Here is a 20,227-nt window from a genome sequence, read left to right on the forward strand (position 1 = left end):
TTCCTATCTGGGTAGCTAGTCTCCTTTCCTTTCCCCTCCTAGTTTCTCCAGTTTCTTTGAGTTATCTTTTCCCACTTGATCTCCCAGGTTAGTGGTTAGCTCTCAACAATGACTGTGCCTTTTCTTAAATTGTTTTTTGAATTTTTTTTTGTGGAAGTTTCAGAAAGTTCATTTTGTAGCTGAATTTTCCTTGAGACATTGAAACAACCACCCTGAAGGTGAGCGGCTGTCTGTTCCATCCATTGTACTTGGCTGGGAAACTCTGATACTAGAAGTTTACCTTGGCGTTCTGAGTACCATCCTCAGTTTCTGAGCCCCTTTGTGTGAGCATAAATTTTCTTGCTTCATCATGGCCGTGTTTTTGGCATACTTGCTGTCTTTTTACTCTTTAGAGCAGTAGCAAAGGAGGGGCAGCAGAGGGCAACATGATTTTTTGTGGTGAAAGACCTGGAAGAAAGCCCTTTTGCTGGGCACCAGGAGGGAGGCTTTGAGGACAGGATTTCCCAGCCTAGTGACATGTTTGTCCTCACCTGGAAAAGAGCAATGTTCCCTTGCTGGTCCACTGAGTACAGTAGGGTTCTGGGGGCTCCTGGGACCACAAGCACCAGCATGTAGTGCAGCTCCCCTATGGGGAGGGAATGCTTTCTGCACTCAAGCAGCAGCACCAGGGCACCGGAGGCCTTCAGCCTTTGCTGTAAGTCCCAGCAAGAGGCGATTTCACTCTCACACTGGCTTCTTAGTCCTGGCCTTGCAAAACTATAGAGATATCCCGTACATGTTCTCTCCCCTATAGATGTTGGGGATCTTGGGAGAAACTGTAACTCAGACATGTCATGAAGGTCCCACCCACATGCTGACTTGGCTGTGGTATTAGCAGAGGAAGCAGCAAGAGGCACCTACAACGGTCTCAATGTTCCCCTGTATTTTGAGACTCATAAGGCTTTTGCTCCAAAGGAAAAACTGGTAAACCCATGAAAAAGCCTTTAAAAAGTACAAACGACTAATAAATGCATGAAATATATCATATTAGATGGTTATCTATTCATATATAAATGTAATTAACCACCTTACCATCTTTTCATTTTTTATTATAAAGACTGATGGACTGATCTGTTTGATTGATAATAATTCACAGAAAAATATGTCACTGGAACCATTTGCATTATTATTTGCTGGGTGGGGAAACTAATTCTTTTCAAACACTAAAAGGCACTAAAAGTTTATCAAAACATTATGTGATTATATTTATACCTATATCCTCAGTGATTTTTTCTACTGAATTCCTGACTCTAGATTCTCCTAGGATCAAATATTTCACTTTTAAGATATTTGGTTAATTTTCATAACTAACAATGTAGCTCTCTGAAATTATCTTCAAAATTATCATATTTTATGGAAAACTTACTTGAAATTTAGGATTAGTCATCGTGGAGAACTATGTCAGGATTTAAAGGAGGAGGTGGAGAAATTAGTTTAAATGGTCACCGGTTATTTAAGTGTAGGTCATGAATGTGGGTGTAGAACTTAAATTCAGAATATAATGGTTTTGAAGAACTAGAGTAGAAGTTATGAGGAGACAAGCTTTGGCAATCCTTTCTTAATGGGCAGCCCCAGAATACTTGAGTGGACTCAACCTTAACAATAGCTGGACAGGGCAGAAGTCTTCCTGTTGGTCATATGAGAGAAGGAAGGCGACTGGGCTCTCAGTAGAACCGAATTACCCAAAGGATACCCATAAAGTCACTAGGGAGACTCTCTAAACCTGACTCATTCTACAAATTCCAGGCAATCAGCAGGCAGCCTGCAGAGGGACAGACATCCTTTGTCATTCTTGCCTGGGCAGCCCTACATTATCTTGACCCCTTCAATGGATAAATGGGCTAACAGGTTATCATGAGAGTGGCTCTGTTATCAAAGCCAGTTTCCTGAAGTCCCTATGTGCTTCCCTGTCTCTTACTGTGAGATGCCCTGTGCTGCCAGCCAGGGGGCCATCCCCAGATGTGGTCTCTTGACCTTGGACCAGAATCATGAACCAAAACAAATTTCTCCTTTATAACTACCCAGTCTGTGGTACTGTGTTATTAGGAACAGAAAATGGACTCAGACAGCATCCTTGGAGAACGCCCCACCATTTGTATTTTCAAGTTGAAACTTTCTAAGTGTTAAGGCAGATTTGTAATAAGCTTTTCATATCTATTTTTGCTGCATTTCTTGAAAACACTTGGAAACAAACATGTGATACTGGGTGTGGTGGCACATGCCTGTAATCTCAGCAGCTCAGGAGGCTGAGACAGGAGGATCACGAATTCAAAGCCAACCTCAGTAACTGCAAAGTGCTAAGCAACTCAGGGAGACCCTGTCTCTAAATAAAATACAAAATAGGGCTGGGGATGTGGTTCAGTGGTCAAGTGCCCCTGAGTTCAGTCCCCAGTATCCCCCCCACAAAAAAAAAACTCAAAAAAAGGGGAAAATATTCCTTTCTTTTTATAATTACCTTGCAGCTGCATATCCCAACCTTTTCTTTTTTATTAAATACACCCTTTTTCAAGGTGGTGTTTTAGAGATTGTTTTCTGCCTCCTTTGGAATTTTAATACTTAGATATCTGTTCATATACTCCAAATTCCTATCTCTGCTTCACACCTAAAAAGAATAAATTTTTTTCTTTCCTTTTGTCTCCCCTCAGCCCAGGATAAATTTCCACCCCCTTCATTCCATGTTGGGCGTCTGCATTCCATACTGTCCTCCTCTGTTTTTTGTTGCTTATAAAACAACATCACAGACAGGGTAAGCCATAATGAAAAAATGTTTATTTTGGCTCATGGCCTGTTATGAGGTCTAGGGATGGAACTGGTGATGGCCTTCTTGCTGGCAAGTCCAGGATGGTTCAGAGCATCACCCAGCAAGACACAGGAGCATGTGTGTGTCTCCTCTGGTTCCTCCTTCTCCTTCAAAGACACTGCTTCCCATCACGAGGGCCCCATCCTGGTGAACTTCCTGATCCTAGTTACCTCCCAAAGGCCCACCTCTGAACAACAAAGTTGGATTAAGTTTCTACTTCTTAATCCTGCACAAAGTGGATTGAATTTCCACATGGGTTTGGAGAGGACAAACCATGTTTAAGCCATAGCACATCCCAAGCAGGTATACCTGGCTTGCTGTCACTATAACAATTTAACTGGTCTTCTCAGAAACACAGGCTTAATGAATTCTTTAAGTCCTACATTTTTAAATTTAAACTCAAAATTTTTCATTTTATAATAATACTTATGACACAACATATATAGTAACAGACCCTCTCCACTTCAAGAAAATGACCAATAATGGAATGCATGCTTAGAAGCAAGTTATTGATATTTGTTCTCAAGACCACACCTAACTTGTCGAAAGGATATATTTTAGAGTGAAAAATGAGAGAAATCAGTTTAAAATATGCATTGTCCAAAGGAACTTGTAATGGGATTTGTGAAGCTGGCAGGTGAAACAATAGGCTCATTACCAAACTTCTGAAGGCAGGGAGAAAAATAACGGAATGGAAAATGACATGCTTAATATAAAGGGAACAAGGGAAATTGCTCTGCCCTTTTAATTCAATGAATAATGTATGATCATTTATAGGTGACAAATTACAAATGAACCCATAGTGCCAGGCAGGCCCATGAAGATAAAAAGGTGGAGATACTGCTCACAGTGGAAAGATCCTTGAAATAGATCATCCAAGATTTGTGTTGCAGTCTCTGGTTTGTAATTTCAAAATAAAAAGTGATGGTATTCATGAGAAAATGAATGCATATTTATCACAAGAGAAGATTACAAGACAAAACTCACAAAAAAAACTCAATTCAGGAAGCCTCAATCTCCTAAGTGGAATTGAGGCTTAATAACACAAAATGATTGCCTGCATCATTCCAGAGCTGTCTGTACATCACTGACTCCCAGTTTATGGGGTCCTATCAGTATTCTATACAGTTAAAGAGCAAACATTTGAGACAGATGGCTGAATAGTCCACATTGTACTTCTGTATTATCATTTTACCTAATAAGATTGCGCCCGAATCCTTTAGAAACATACAGAAAGCAACTGTCAGAAGAAAATGAAATTAGCCAAAGATTCCTTCTATGACAAGATGGGTTCCTTTCTTCATTTCATCAGTTCTTGTGATTAATGAACTCAAATATGGGTGTCAGATTTTGTTGGCACTAAAATAAATGTCTCTGTAACTTAGTTTCATTGTAACGCATATCATGAAAACAGATGTCTTCAGAAGAACACAAAAATTGCTTTTCTCGAGAAGATGGTTTCCTGCAAGGTGGAAAAGTGAATCTAGAATCTACGCTTAATGAAAGCAATCACAGAGAGAAACAGGAATCTGGAGAAACATCATGGAGTCTGAACAAGGACTTGTCTTCGTTTATGAGAAATGTACACTGGGTCAGAGAGGAGGCACCATGGGACCAATAAGAACCTCATGGCCTCCAGACAGGGACTGGGCTGGGTCTCCTCTGCCTGGAAACAAACAATGAGACCACCTCCCTGGGGACTACAGGAAGACTTTGTAGGAAACTGCAGGCCTTTAAAAGCAAGAGGACAAACAATTGGCCTATAAGAAGGATCCCACCAAGTTCCCTTAAGGACCTGTGACAAGAGATGTGAAGTCTCCAAAACCAAGAGGCCAGCAGCCTTCAAGTGACACTTCACAACTTGGCTTTAGACGGGGGCTTGCAATCAGTGTAAAGGTAACTACAAAACATCACTAAGAAATTAGAGGTGACCACAGGAGGGGAGAGAGAGAGAAAGAAACAACAAAATTTCCCAAGTAAAATGAGGCAGCATGCCAACACATTTTGTTTACTTTTCTTTTTTTGGCAGTGCTGGGGATTGAACACGGGGCTTCATGCACAGTAGGTGGGTGCTCTACCATTGAGCTACGCCTCCAGCCCCAGCATGCCAATATTTTAAAAGACATGAACAAATCCACTAGGAAAGACAACATAATTTTAAAATTCAGAATAGGAATTTTCTTTAAAGATAATTTTGCGAAAGAAACTTCAAGAGAGCTTAAGATGCCCAAAGAGATAAATAAAAAGGAGAAAATAGTGAAGATTAAGAGCAGAAATTAAAATATAACAAAGAAATAGAGGGGATCAGTAAAAGGAAAAGTAACTTCAAATAAAGTAGAAATTGTTAACAGAAACCAAAGTAAAAGTTGGTTCTTTAAATCAAAAATAATTTGGCTGGTTTTGGTCTTGGGTCCTGAGGGATAGCCTCTGAATCCTTGAAATTTGCCAAGCTATAGTTGCATCTTTGTTATTCCTGGTGGTCCTAGTAATTTCTGCCAATGAGATGACTTATTGTGGACTGACCAAATCAGAAAGTCCAACCATGTGCAAGTAGCCAAGGATCCAATTATGTCTATATAACAAAATTTCAATAAATACCCCAAACACAGTCTGAGCTTCCTTAGTTGTCAATGATCTTCATATTGCTATACATATCAGTGTGTGCAGAGGGAATGTTCAGGCTCCACGGAGGAAAAGACTTCCTGCATCCTCTCTGCACATTTGGAGACCCTCTCATGTTTTCAAATATGGCCTGATATTTAGGATGCTCACAGGTCTTTCTTTTTTAAGTGTCTCTTCTATTGGCTGGCTCCGATTTGTATCCTTTTGCTGTAATAAGCATGTAATCATAAATAAAGCATGTTTTATTTCATAGAGTCATTTTAGCAAATCACCAAACTTGAGGGGGCACTGGGAACCCCTGAATTGTGGCCTATTGGGCACACAGAAGGGAGGTGTGGGGAATCCCTAAGCTGGTGTCTCAGGTGAGGGCAGTCTCATGGAGGACTGCGCTTCTAACCACTAAGGTTTCACCTAACTCCAAGTAGTTAGCATCAGAAGTCTTTCACTTCCATAAAAAAAGAAAGTTATAAATCAATAATATTGGAAACAAAAAGGATGACATCTTCAGATGCCATGAGGATTATAAAACTCTTGAGAGAATACTATATAAATGTACACTGGTGAAAATTAATAACAACTCTATAAACAACAAGCAATAAGCCAGAAAGCCAATAAACTATAAACATTAAACCATAAAGTAGACCATCAATCAATGTCTCTCTTCTTTCCTCTCCACCTGGGACCCCACCACAAACTTTATTCATAAAATTCCTACAGAAGAAAAACAGAGGAAAACAAACCTGTTTCATTTTACAGAGGAAGCTTAGCTTTCCCAATAAAACCAGACCAGTAATGTAAAAGAAGACAATCACAGGACAGCCATCTTTAGGAACAGAGATGGGAAAGTACCAAATGCAATGGCAGCATATTGGATTTAAATATTAAAAATAATGCTGCAAAATCAAGTGTCTCAGAAATCTAAAATAGCATCAGAAAATCTAATTACAATAACATATTGCGCTACAAAATATAAGAAGAAAATATGTTGTCAACTCAATACAGCAGAAGTGAACTTTATCAACATTGTAAAAGGCATCTATAAAATTCTACAAACATTAAAAATTAAATGATATGCATTCATGTCAAAGAAAAAAGTCACAAATATCTGCTATTACTCCTTCCATTCAACATTTTATTAGGGACCCAATCCAGGATAATAAAGGAAGAAAAAAAAAGAACCCAGAGAATTAAGAATTAGAAAAGGAGAGACAAAACTTCCTTAATTTTGGATGATATGATTGTCTACACAGAATCTTCAAGTAAATCTACAAATTACAACAAACAAGACATCGTAGTAAAGTTTCTACAATATCGAATGAACATGCGAAAAATAATAGCATCCATACATCACAACAAAAATTTAATTGAAACTATTTCATTTACAAAAGAAACTAAAGCATATCTAGGCATAAATTTAACAAAAGGCATGTAAGACTTTTGGAAAAAAAAAGTATAAAATATTTCTGAAACACATACTAAAATTAAAAAGAAGAACTGAATAATTATATAGAGATGTTCTTTAACATCCATGAACTCTCATTAGGAAAACTGCTTAAATGTCCATAATGTAGAGCAAGAATAGCAAAACCAAGAATAGATAAAAAGAAATGTGAAAAAGAATACCAGTGTTAGTGAGTGTGCCCTAACAGACATCAAGGTGTATTACAGGAGACAGGACTTAAACCACCTTATCAGCTAAAGCTTTGACACACAGACACAGGTTAAGGTGTCCAGAGAAGGAATTGTGTGCCTGCATCAGCCTGCTATGGCAGGGCTCACACCATGTGTTTGCATGAAGAGAGCACTGAGTCAAAATTGAAAGACTACTAAGTCTTATAAGATTAAAACTGATAACTTGTGTGGGAGAAAAGAGCAAATTTAAGTTGAGACAAGCTGCAAAGTGGGAGAAAATGTGAGCTGTCTATCACTAGTTACTGAAAAATAATTAGGGTCTGGATCAGACAGGTAAATCTGTAGAATAAGAAACCTAGGCCTGGTGGAATATGAAAACAAAAAAGTCAAATCTCTATGGTAATGAAGAAAATGTGTATTAAGCCATGATGATCTCTAACATGAGATCAAATATAAAATTGAAAATATTGAATGAACATAAAATATTTAGCATGAAGTGGGGCTGCTCATATAATCTGGTAGGAATATAAATTGGCCTAAGCACTTTAGGGTGCAATTCAGCAACAGCTGGCAAATTTTAATATGATCATATCATATCCTCCTTTATAGCAATTTTAAACAAAGATATATGTTCTAGAGGTTTAAAAAAAAAACAACATTCTCCCCAATGTGGCACAAAACTCAAATGATGAGAATGCTTATGATGCATTATTTTTAACAGCAAAAGTTGAAACAATTGACATATCTATTGCTATTAAATACATAACAAATGAGTGAATGCTCCTGTATCAACATGAAGCTATTTCTAAAACCTAATGATGAATGAATGTGGAAAAATGGGTTGCATGTGGATACCTTAAGTGACTGTAAGTCACACACCTAAATGATGTAGATCAGGGAGAAGAATGAGATCAAGAAGGTGGGCATAGGGACCTTCTACTTGTGCTGTTTTGTTTCTGAATGAAAAATCTAAACCATGTTCAACGTGTTCAACTTAATTTTTGAAAAAGCTGAGTGGTGGACACACCAATGTTGGTTCTACTATTCTCTCTAGGCGTTGAGTTTATGGCATGCTTGACAATTAAGAAGGAAGAAAAAGAAAACAGAAAAAGAAAAAGATACTTCCAAGACTAGAGAAAAGAAGAAAGGAAAAAGAGTCTGGAAAATAACCTTATGGGATAAATAAAGGGTCATGGCTGCATTTGATCTCTCAGTATCTGACATAAGTAAATCTAATCCTGCTCTAATCTTATTAATCTATGATTAATTTTACTCCTAGCACTATTTTGCTTGACTGATAATCCCTTTTAGAAACACAGATTGTCCCTGCTACAGTTGTTCCCTAAGAACCAGAGCCTTCAGCAGATTATGACTCAGCACCTCTCACAAGTCAATAAATAGTTTAGTTCTCCACTGAAATGGACAATGATTTCCAATCTACTGGAATCATGGATTTGATACTTAAAATGTTCATAGAGATGTGATGTATTAAGACCCATACTAAGGAACCATTTTATCATTTCTTCCTCTACATTCACTGAATTTTTTTGATAAGTCACTTAATTTTTGCAAATTTTAGGTATAAACCTCAAGTAAATATTATACCGATAACTTCAAGATTCTCACAGAACTACAGCTCACAAAATTTAAAGTGAGTTTTTGGAGTATCAAGTCTATGGCCACGTCTTTTTCCCGTTACTTTGGATCTCTCACTGCCAAGCACAGAGAGCAAGTGGAAAAGGACCTCAGGTGCTCCTTCCTTCCTGCCCCCTCTTTCTTCATGCCTGGAATGAGGTGAAGAGGATTCACAGGAAGACAGAGTGCATTTTGGAAGAAATGCTTAGGACAGGGCATCAGGCTAACAGGGGACGATGAGGGCTCTCTGAAGGATTAAGAACTACTTAATAGAGGGCTTTCTGTTTTGATGAGCAAAGAGGGGTAGAGAATCCAAATTCGAGTGGACTGGGATTGCTTCCCTGCTGGAGGACAAGCTGGGGAGACATGGAGGTGGAATGAGAAGAAGGTAACCACGACGTGGAGAAGAGGCATCTTTTGGGGGAGTTTTACTTAATTTAAGGTGGAGCACACAGCAGAGGGTCCCTCTCACTCTTCTCCCTGGCATCATTTGTAAACATGATAAGTCTCACTGATAGTTAACACCAGAAGGAGGAGAGCTGAATATCTCTCAGGTGGGTCCAGAAGAAACCAGAATGTAATGCAGATGATGCTAGGAGGACAAACAGAGCTGACCTCGTGCAACAGAACAGCTGGCCTTTCTGCTGACTGCTGGCTTCTGCATCTGTCCCATCAGCTTCTGAGTTTCTTAAAAGGGGAATTTTGTTAAATTGTTCACTTTTAGTGCATAACATTGAACTGTGCCAATAAGTTTTTGTTACATGTACAACCTAACAGATGAACATATTTAGTAATAAATTTTTATATAACAATAGAGAAGACACTGTTATTCAAATTGTATTATTTGTTATGAAGAAAATAAGGACATACATTTTTTAAATGTTTATTATAAGAACAGAATTTTAGGTGCAATGAATTTTAATTTTACCTCAAAATTAAAAATTAAAATTCTTAAAGTCAATCTTTATCTTGTTATGTTTCTGTATAGGCTCTGGAGAATAAAGAGAAGTTTTCCCTATTTCCTAGTTAATTCTAAATTTAGGTTAATTAATCCAAAGTAACAAAACAAGTCCTCAGTTTCACAACAGAAGTTAAGCAGCTTAATTTATTCTTAAACAATGTCTTTTCAGAACTCTGAGTTGACTCCTAATGGGTAGAGTGGTTTATTTTGGACTTTCTAAGTAATCTAGTGCAGAATATGTAGAAACTTAAAGAAATTGCTTCTCTAAAAGCTCATGACCTTTTGTAATCTATTTTAAAAATAAGCTTTCAAAAATATTACATAATGCTATTGCCTTAAATACTGCGTCATTATAGTCCATAAACCTGAATTGCTGTCATTATAGCTGTTTTAAGGATTAAATGAGATAATGAATTCCTTTAAAGCATCTGGAACATAAAAGGCCCTCCAAGCAACAGTAGCTATTATTATTGTTAATACTAATGTATTTGGATTTAACACATGAGAATGTCAGTGGAAATGCTCTCTGCTTCTATAGCTTAGACCAGATGCAGCTCCTGCTTATTTTTGTAAAGAAAGTTTTACTGGAGAACGACCATTCTGAGACCACGCCCAGTTTGGTTCAATGACAGAGTCAAGGAGCTGAGACAGACAGCAGATGGTCTCCAAAGCCTAAAATATTTTCTTACCTGGCACTTTGAAAAAGTTTGCTGATGATTGCCTTAAATTCAAGCCATTCTTATGTACTTTTAAAAAAAGAAAGCATTTTATTTAAAAAGTGAGTTTGATAAAAGCAACTTATGTACTCATTTAGAAAAAAATCACTTTGACTCACCTACACATTCTGATCAAAGAAAAGGGATAATGTAATTTTGAATAAAGACCAAGAATACTTTAGAAATGCAAACACCCAAAGTTTGTCCATCCAGAGGAACAAATTCTGAAAGGTTAAAAAGCTCAAGAATAAACTGGTATGATGACTGTGGTTGTTTAAGTGAATTGAATCACCACTACCGTTATGGTTTAGATGTGAGGTGTTCTTCCAAAAGCTCACATGTGAGACCATGCAAGAAGGTTTGTAGGAGAAATGAAGGGTTGTGAGAGTCTTAACCCAATCAGTGAAATAATCCCCTTATAGGGATTAACTGAGTGGTAACTGAAGTGGTAGGAGGAGGTGGGAATTGGGGCGTGGCTTTGGCAAGTGGGGACCTCTCTCTCTGCTTCCTCATGATATAAGCTGTTTCCCTTTGCCACACTCTTGCATGATGTTCAGCCTCACCTGGAGATCCTAGGAATGGAGCTGGTTTTCTGTGGACTAAGACCTCTGAAACTGTGAACTCTCAAATAAACTTCTCCTCTACAGTTGTACTGGTTGGATCTTTTAGTCACAGCAGGAAAAAAAAGAAAAACTGACTAAAACAACTACTTAGTTCATTTACTTCATTTTCTTTCTAAGAATTAGCTATTTTATTTACTTATTCACCAGTCTATTAGGATATAATTTTCATATAATATATGTATTTATGTGATGTGTTAACTTGGTGAGTTTGGGAATAAGAATAAATTCATGAAACCATTACCATCAGTGCCACGGACACAGACGACCCCATAGACACATACCTCCTCCTAATCCATTTATGACCATGGTAAGGAATATAACCACCACCCCGAGTGCAAATCCAGCACTCAAAGAATTGACAAAGGGTTGTCATTAAAAGCAGATAGAAACATGGCCTATAGTAATGTTTTCAGGTAAAGTTCGAACACAGAAGTAGGATGTTGAGGGAGTTCCCATTACATGTATATCACCTATATGATGAATAGGTTTCTACATGTCAATCTTTTTTTTCATAAATATATAAACGTTGGATTAAGATATATTTTTTCACAATGAATAAGAAAGTGTTCTCTGAAAATTATTAAAAATATTTAAAAATCCAATAATAACAAAGTCGATCAATAATAGTTTCAAACTCTAATATGATATATTGGATGCTAGACAGATGTGTTTTCATCAGTAAACCTACTGCTGCTGATTTGGTATCTTTTTAAATTGATGCATTTAATTGTACAAATGCATGGGGTCCCACGTGATATTACCATGCACATATACACGGTGCAATGACCAAATCAGAGTGATTCGCATATTCTTCACCTCACACATTCACTGTGTCTCTGTGATGGTTGGGTGTCTTTAGCACAGGTCCAAACACCTTAGTTTCCACTGCAGCAATTGTTGTGTTATCTCTTTAAATTTCTCTGCAGCTTCCTCCTTCGTGGTGTTGAGCTGACTGGTCTAATTACCCTCTTCTGAATCTCCGCTTGCTCACATTAGTAGGAAGCAGACTAATGCAACAGGAGAGAGGGAGAGAAAACCAAGGGGTGGGCAGAAAAACAGCAAGATCACGAGGTAAGCCCTAGAAGAGGGTTGCCTTGGCAACGTGACATGCTGTGGGGAAGACTGCTCAGGCGCATGGTGACAGGAAATGAATCAGACAACACAGTGACCAGAGGGATCACTTTAAGAAGCAGACAGTGAGTCAGCTTGGGTGGAAATCAAGCAATTAACGAGATGACATTAAATTTCACATTCATAAAAGGCACTGTCTGAGGTTGGCCTTGACCTTGGCCAGTGCTGTGCACTTGGCCAGCTGCTTACCTCTGCAAGGTAGAACTCGTCGTATTGGCTTCTGAAGTTCTCGCCTTTGTAGTAGTTGCTGGCTGCGACTATGACATCCACAGTCACCATGCTCAGGATGAACATGTGGAAAACCGATGACCGCATCATTTTCTGGGGAGGCAAAACAGACAAACTCCTCACACAGAAGGAAACCTAGTAATAAAATGGAATTTGTGTGCTGAGACCTTGAGGGAGAACCTTGTGATGTGTCGCTCTGCACAGAGCTTGGGGACAGCCTGATCCATGTGCTTTTCTGTTGAATAGTGTGACCAAAGGAATTGCTTTCCTCAAGGGGTTAAAACATGGCTAGGAAGATGGTTTCAGAGACCTTAAGTTAAAGATAGAAAATAAATTTCATTTAATTTGTATGTAGCTCAATGCTCATTGGTCAGTGAGGTAGTCTTTATCCTATATTCTGACTGTGTGAGAAAGTGATTTTCAGAAAGCCAATACCACAAAACAAGTTTGACTTTATCCTGTGTTAAAAGAGAGAGAATGGCTGAGGATGAAAACATCTTTAAATGGTCATAAAACTAGAAAATGGAAGAAACCTGAGATTTGTTTTGTACTTATTGCTTCCATAAATATTTATTGAAAATTATACTACACTAATAGCTACATTGTACTTAGAATGTGCCTTATTCTTTACTCAACTTAGCTCAGTTAATATTCATAACAGCCCTAGGAAATTATTCCAGTTTTATGGATAGGGAAACAGAGGCTCAGAGAGTTAAATAACTTCTCTGCTGTCACACAAGTCTTGAAAGTGGAACCAAGGATTTGGGCCCAAGTCTGGTACAAGTCCACTCTCTAAAGGGACCTGGAGTTAACTAAACATTCAAAAACCAGAATATTCTCATAATGTCTGCCATATAGTGAATGCTTACTATGATCCAGTCCATTTCTACATGTTACTTATTTTTATTTCTTCTGACCTCCACAGTAGTTCTAAGTGGTATTGTTTAACTCCATATTTTAGGCAGCTTAACTTTTTTTTTTTTTTTTTTTTTTGCCCAAGATCACACAAGAACCAGCAGAGCCAGGCTCTGCACTCATTTGTTCAAAGTCTATCTTGGTATTAGACCCAGCTCTGCAGTGGAGTGTATCTAAATGGAAGTAGAAAATGAAGGCTGTGGACAATGGGAGGAGGAAAACGCTGCCCATGGAAAGCAGCTAAGCACTAAGGACACACTACAGAGCCATGTCCATGTCCCTGAGCAGGAAAAGTGCTACCATACCCTCTTCATGAGGTCCCTGTTCTTTCCCAGACTCTTGGACAGAGTGGTGTTGGCCTAGGGTTTGAACCTTGCATCCTTGGGATGAACCCCACTTGATCATGGTGCACTATTTTTCAAATGTGTTTTGTATGCAATTTGCCAGTGTTTTATTAAGAATTTTAGCGTCTATGTTCATCAAGGATATTGGTCTGAAGTTTTCTTCCCTTGATGTGTCTTTGTCTGGTTTTGGCATCAGGGTGATACTGGCTTCATAGGATGAGTTTGGAAGAATTGCTTTACCTTTGATTGTCCTTCAAAATTCCTGTCTTAGCAACTAAAAGAGTGTAACTGAAGCACCACCTGTGAACAGGACTTCCTCCTCCAAGCACAGCCACTGTCTCCAGGCATCTACAGATACTCTGGGGTCTTCATTGTCCCACAGTACTTATTAATAGCACTGGCTCTGGACTGAATTGTCTAGAGCTGAAACTCCATTTTTGTCCCCCTGGGCAGATTAATCACACCTCTTTGTGACTTGTTCTTCTCCTCAGGAAACTGGACATAATGGTGCCTACTTCAGAGAGTCATTATTGCTTTAAATGAATCGATGTTTGTAAAGTGCTTACAATATTTCCTGCACATTACAAGTGTTCTCTTGAAGGTTCACAGGAAAAAAGAAATGCATTCTGTGAATCAGGTATTTTTCTATCAGGAATAAAAAATTAAGAGCTCAAGGTCAAAGAATTGATTATACTGCTCATTTGAGTGAGTCCAGAACCAAGGGAGATAAAATAAAGGTGATAAAGGTCTAACAATTTGAGAGATGCCAGGGCCACTGGAAAAGTGTTTTTTTAATGAGCCTTTGTATCATCATATCTATTAATGTGTTCTTATACTCACTTTGACTTTATACTATAGGTAATACAAAATCAAATTCCAGAACTGTCAATCAACATGCACATCAATTTACTTGCAGGAACTACTGACCTTCATAATATAGATAAGCAAATCACTTGGCAAGTTTCTATTCTCATTAGAATTTTTATTGTTATTTAGTCTTTCTTTGCATTGTGAGAGTTAAATTCTATAACCATTATTCCTTTTCTATACTCTTTTCAACATAATGTTCTATTAAAAACATTTCAACTGATTTCCATTTTATCTGCCTGACAGGAAAGCCACAACTTTCTCTTTCTATTTTCCTTAGCTGTGAATTTATGTCTTAAGTAAACTGTTATTACTGAAAGGTCCAAACAAAGCTTTTAGCCATGGCTGTCAAAAAAACTTTTAAATTGGTTTTGTATCTGTCACAGCTTCACATTGGTGCTGTCATTATAATTAGCTTGTTTTTTGTCTGAATGTCTACGTGTCCCTGTTGGTACAGAGTCATTAAAATAATCACTTACAATGGATTTTGATATGCTATAATCACCATTGCTTAGCTGACTTCCTCCAAAGTAATAACTTTCAAATATTAAATAAGAATTAAGGTGATAAATATGTTCAGTAGCTAAATTTAAGTACTAAAATCAGCAACTCCAGCTTTAATGCTAATGCTACTGACATGGACCACTTGGATGCAATTCAACTGAACTGATGTTTGGAACTAGCTACCAGTCTCCATGCAAATGGGCCAGTTACATTCCATACTGACTTGTGCCTCTGTCTTTAGGATAGTCCAAATTTGTACCTTCAACTTGTATTTTCTTCAAGAAAAATTAAGGTAAAGGAAAATCTTAAAGTTAAATTAGTGCCATGTAATATTTTATAACTTGAGATTTCCATAATTGCATTATTTAATATAAATGTAGAATCTATCTATATAGAGAAGCACACATACATATATGTATATGTGTCTATATGTGTTTATGTGTGCATATATATATTCATATTTATATATTTAATATAAGGCTTTTAAGATCCTTCATATGCATTAAATTTTTTAAAAAGTTCCCTTCAATTGCAATGTTATTTTAGCTTACATCTTTAAAAACATTAGACAAGTGCTGAATATGTTTTTAGTTTGGCTTTGATCCAAGAACTACTTATTTGTGTATTTGACAGTTGGGATTACCAAAATATAAAAAAAGAGACTATAATAGAATCAGCCCCAAGGCAGCAAAATCTGTCAGGAATGCTCTAGAGCATTGCTACTCAAGTGTGGTTTCCAGACTAGCAGCATTTTGGGAGGTTAATAGAAATGCAGGATTTCAGGGCCCATCCCAGACCTACTGAATTCAAATTTGCATGTCTAATAAGGTTTGCCAGGTGATTCATGTGCATTTTCAAGTTTGGTAATTACTGTTGTAGGTGATACCTTTGAGTCAGAGGATAAACTGCATGACGTAAAATTATTTACAACTTCACAAATTCATGATTCCAAAAGCCTATAATGACTGAAATAGACTATAAAAAATACTGACCAGACTATTGTAGCATTATATTAGAACAAGTCAAGGAAACAGTGTTTTCTCTAGGATATCTGAAAAGTAATTCAGTATTGATACCTTGCTTTTCACCTAAACAAGAATTGTAAGATGACAAATTTGTGTTGTTTTAAGTCTAAGTTTGTGGGAATTTGTTAGTGCAGCAGTGGGAAAGCATACAGCCCTGTCAGTGATTTTGACAGACACCAACTGAAATGTATGCAAATGATTATACAGGAGTACCCAGGGCTAAAAAATACTACTGGCCAAAAGGTTTCACCTAAAGGCACATGCCAGTAGGGGTCACTGTAAAATTTATTACTAGCAAAAGTAAAACACATTATGCCAACTAGGACTTCTCATCTTGCTTCACGTCAGAAAGCCTGATGAGGCAATGGATCTGAACAATGATACTGAGTCCAATCTCAAGCAGAAGAACAAGAAGGGTCACATTTTTGATATTAGTTCTGAATCCTAAACCCTCAAAGACTGTGACATTGAAGCCAAATATAGACAGGGCTCTTCACACAATTAAAATTGACACCAACAAGATACAGTGTCAAAAAGAGAAGGAATGTTTCCTTCATGCCAAGTATATTGCATGTAGGTGTAATAACATAATTTAATCTTCAACAATCCTGTGGGATAGATAATTTACCACCTCTTGGTAAGGATGCAAAGCTTCCAAGATCACAGAATTTGAAAGTGGTCTCAGATGGTGTGGGGCCAGAGTAGGTGCTCTGTTGCCTTCTACTGAGAGGTCAAGAGCACTTAGCAGTACTTTAGATATCAAAACAAAGGAGAAGCAGTTTCCTTGCCAAGTTTAAGGTTGAAGAGAAGGTAGAAGTACATGAAACCTTTACTTAAAAGCTAAGATAATCCATTTTTTTGTAGAAGAACAGAAGATCATCCTGGTGTAACAGGGTCAGTTTTGAAGACAGATTGAGTTTAAATCTTAGTTCAGAGCCTGATTCAACCTCTGTGTGACAGATTTTTCACTTAGGAATGGGCTTGTGATAACATCTATGTTTCTAGGCTGTAACATAAATGTAAATTAGACTATTTAGTAAAGAGCCAAGCCCATGGCAGTCATTTTACATTCATTCCATAACTCTTACAAATACTGAATTAGAAAATGCCCTGTGGAAGTAAAGGCAGAGATACAGTCAGTCTATCTGGAGGAAAGAGAGAAGGTATAACATAGGATATCAAGTTGAAGAGGTAACTAGCTCATCTTGAAATGGACATGAAAATCCTTAGACATTCAAGAAACCTAAATTAATCTCATTTTCAGTGGCAAAAATGTTTGAGCACTTCATAGGAGCTCTTTCTGTTAAATTTCTCATGTGGTTCTTTTAATGAAATAATGGCTTAAAGATTCTGAAGGCACACCAATATTGTGGTCATAGAGGCCACAATAAATACAACTTAGGATAATGGATATTATGGATAATAGTACAGCTCAGAAACTGAATCTTTCAATTGGCTTGAATGAATAAAATACCTTACCCTTAATCAAAAAAAAAATCATCCATAAAACATCACATCAGTCATGTGCTAAAAGTTATGTTCTAATAAGATTTCAAAATAAACATATTGGGAAAACAATGTAATTATAAGGTGCAGTTTTCAAAACCATCTTGCATATGAGCCAGGAGTATAAGAGCAAGATCTAAACATGTAAAAAACCAAATGCACAAAACCTAAAATACATCTTCCATTTGCAAATGGTGCATCCTTATTTAGAAGGCATCTGGATAGTCATTGTTTCTTCAATCAGTATACAAAGTCATTCTGCCCGATATAAAGAATTTGTATTATAAGGTAATGTGTTTGCTTCAGTACTAAAACTGACCAATGGATATCTTCAGAAACTCCCACCTATCTGTCCTTGGAGAGGCAGGATGAAGGAGACCCACAAGTAACTCCCCACAAGGGCACTGGGAGTCCCTCATACCTACTTCCTCCTCCCAGCTGTGACACACAAAAAGGAGTTGCTCTTTTTTCTTGGAAGAGAAAGCTGTGTAAGACCCTGACATCTGGACATCAAACTGTAAGGAGAAGAAAGAGGAGTTCCATAACGCCTTTTCAGTCTTGGCCAACGTGAGTGTAGCTTTCCCTCGACTCTGTCAGAGGCTAGATATTAAGTTACAAATTGACAAATATTTAGTACTCTAAATATACTTCCATTACAAGCTCCCGACCCTACCACACAACTAGAAGTCCATGCCCAGTGGAAGGGAAGTACTGCTAGGCTGGCTGATTATTATTCTCAGCCAGTGATGATTTCAAGACTCTTTTAGTCTGTGCAGAAGAGCCTTCCGTTGAAACTACCTACCTGTATCCACATCTTGGCTCTGTCCTCCACAAGGACAGAGTCACATGAACTCAGTCATGTGATTTATTTGGTGAGTGAGACAAACTCATGAGCAAAAATTAGTATCTGCTTAGCCAGACATGATGGTGCATGCCTGTAATCCCAGTAGCCTGGGAGGCTGAGGCAGGAGGATTGCAAGTTCAAAGTTAACCTTGGCAACTTAGCAAGGCCCTAAGCAACTTAGCAAGAGCCATTCTCAAATTAAAATTTAAAAAAATTAAATGGGGGTGGGGATGGGGATGTGGCTCAGTGGTTACAACCCACATCACTTGTTTGTTAACCTTCTAGTTGCCCCAGCTCCTCTGGCACCTCTGTGAAGCAGTGGTCTCCTCTGAGGGGGTACTGAGAAACTCTTTTCTAATCCTAAACAATGACCCTTGCAGGGAGGGAAGAGCACATGTGGGCTTTTCAAAGGTGCTAGCTGTGTTATTCTAGGCTGGACCACATAGATCTGGTCCCATTCTCCTCTTCAGACTCATCAAGACCCACAAAGCCCCAGCACTCACAGAGATCTGATGCCTCACTGAGTACTCAAAGCACACAAAGCCATCTCTAGGCACAGAAAGACTGTCATTAAGACTGCCGAGATTTGGATACATTAGCAGAAGTAAGAAATATTTAAAATGAAACTTTTCCTATTACCTGCCCAATAAAATCATCTGTTTGAATTGATTTAAATCATGGTGAATTTTCTGAAAGCTTCAATTTAGGACAACATGCATTTTCCAGTCTACAATGCCATAATGGATATTCACAATTCAAACCATCATACAGAACACTACTTAATCTCTCTCCTTTCCTCATACTTTATAGCCACACATTTATGGATTAGAGGAAGAAAGGAGAAGTAAATGAAGTCCTATACAAAACCTTTCAATTAGCTCAACTATAATTTAAGGATTAAAACTCAGTGTCCCCACATGACTTCATTACTGGCGTTCGGGGAAAAAAAAATGCTGAAATCTTGGCTTTTGAATAATGAAGTGTAGACGTTGATTATTTTGCTAGACATGGATAATAATAATAATAAAAATCAAACCATTAGTTCTTCAATATTTTTCTGCCACGTTCCCCCTATTTAGAAAAAGGGTAGTGGAACAGGGAAATTAAAACACACCAGTATTACTCCACCCAGACTTTTCCTCCAAGCCAACTGCTTTATGTTCTATTGAAAACTGTGCATGTGTGTTTATGGGGGCAGTCATGTGGCACCTGCACTAGGGGAGAGGGAGGGTCCGTGTCTGCCATGTACATGTTGAATCACATGCAATCCAAAAAGGATTTGCCAAGTGCCAATCGCGTGAGAGCGTTAATGCAGCCAACAGAGAAGAACGTGACCAAATAGAATCAAAGACCAGAGGCCACAATGTTGAGAGATTTTTCTTGGACCTGATTTTGAGGATAGGGCCATTAGGATGGAATGGGGAAGATGATTAAAACAAAAAAAAAGAAATCTGGAGGACTGAATTCATGACAGAATTGCAGACAGATGGGATTGGGAGAGGACAGAGACAGAGGCTTTACATTGGTTTGCAAACTTCTGGAAATGCAGGGAACATCTGGTTTCTCATGCTCAGGGGCAGGGCAGAGAGGGGTGCTAAGTTCTGCTGCAACAGAGGTGATGTGCCTGTGTTAATGGGGGGACAGGCGCCTGCTGGACACTTAGATGTTAGTCAAAAGATACAAAATTACATCTGGATTGGAGGAGTAAGTTCAGGGTGTCACTGAGCGGTGGGGTGACTGCAGTTAAAGAGGACACACTACCTTTTGGAGGAAGAGTGGATGTCCAGTGTCCTCACCATAAATGAGCTGCACATGCGAGGCCACGCCCATTCCAC

At 38.1% G+C, this 20,227-nt stretch overlaps 1 protein-coding gene across 6 annotated transcripts in view; it reads right to left on the reverse strand.

Annotated features, from left to right (window-relative positions):
- The window catches only part of Nalcn (sodium leak channel, non-selective), a 313,063-nt gene that overhangs the window by 159,452 nt on the left and 133,384 nt on the right, over positions 1-20,227 (reverse strand). For all 6 annotated transcript variants that reach the window (XM_078016298.1, XM_078016302.1, XM_078016300.1 and 3 more), the window contains exon 11: positions 12,349-12,480. In XM_078016298.1, the coding sequence (XP_077872424.1) occupies positions 12,349-12,480 (132 nt within the window). The remainder of the gene's footprint in view (positions 1-12,348; positions 12,481-20,227) is intronic.

The sequence above is a fragment of the Ictidomys tridecemlineatus genome, chromosome 6, assembly GCF_052094955.1.
Source record: "Ictidomys tridecemlineatus isolate mIctTri1 chromosome 6, mIctTri1.hap1, whole genome shotgun sequence".
NCBI lineage: Eukaryota > Metazoa > Chordata > Mammalia > Rodentia > Sciuridae > Ictidomys > Ictidomys tridecemlineatus.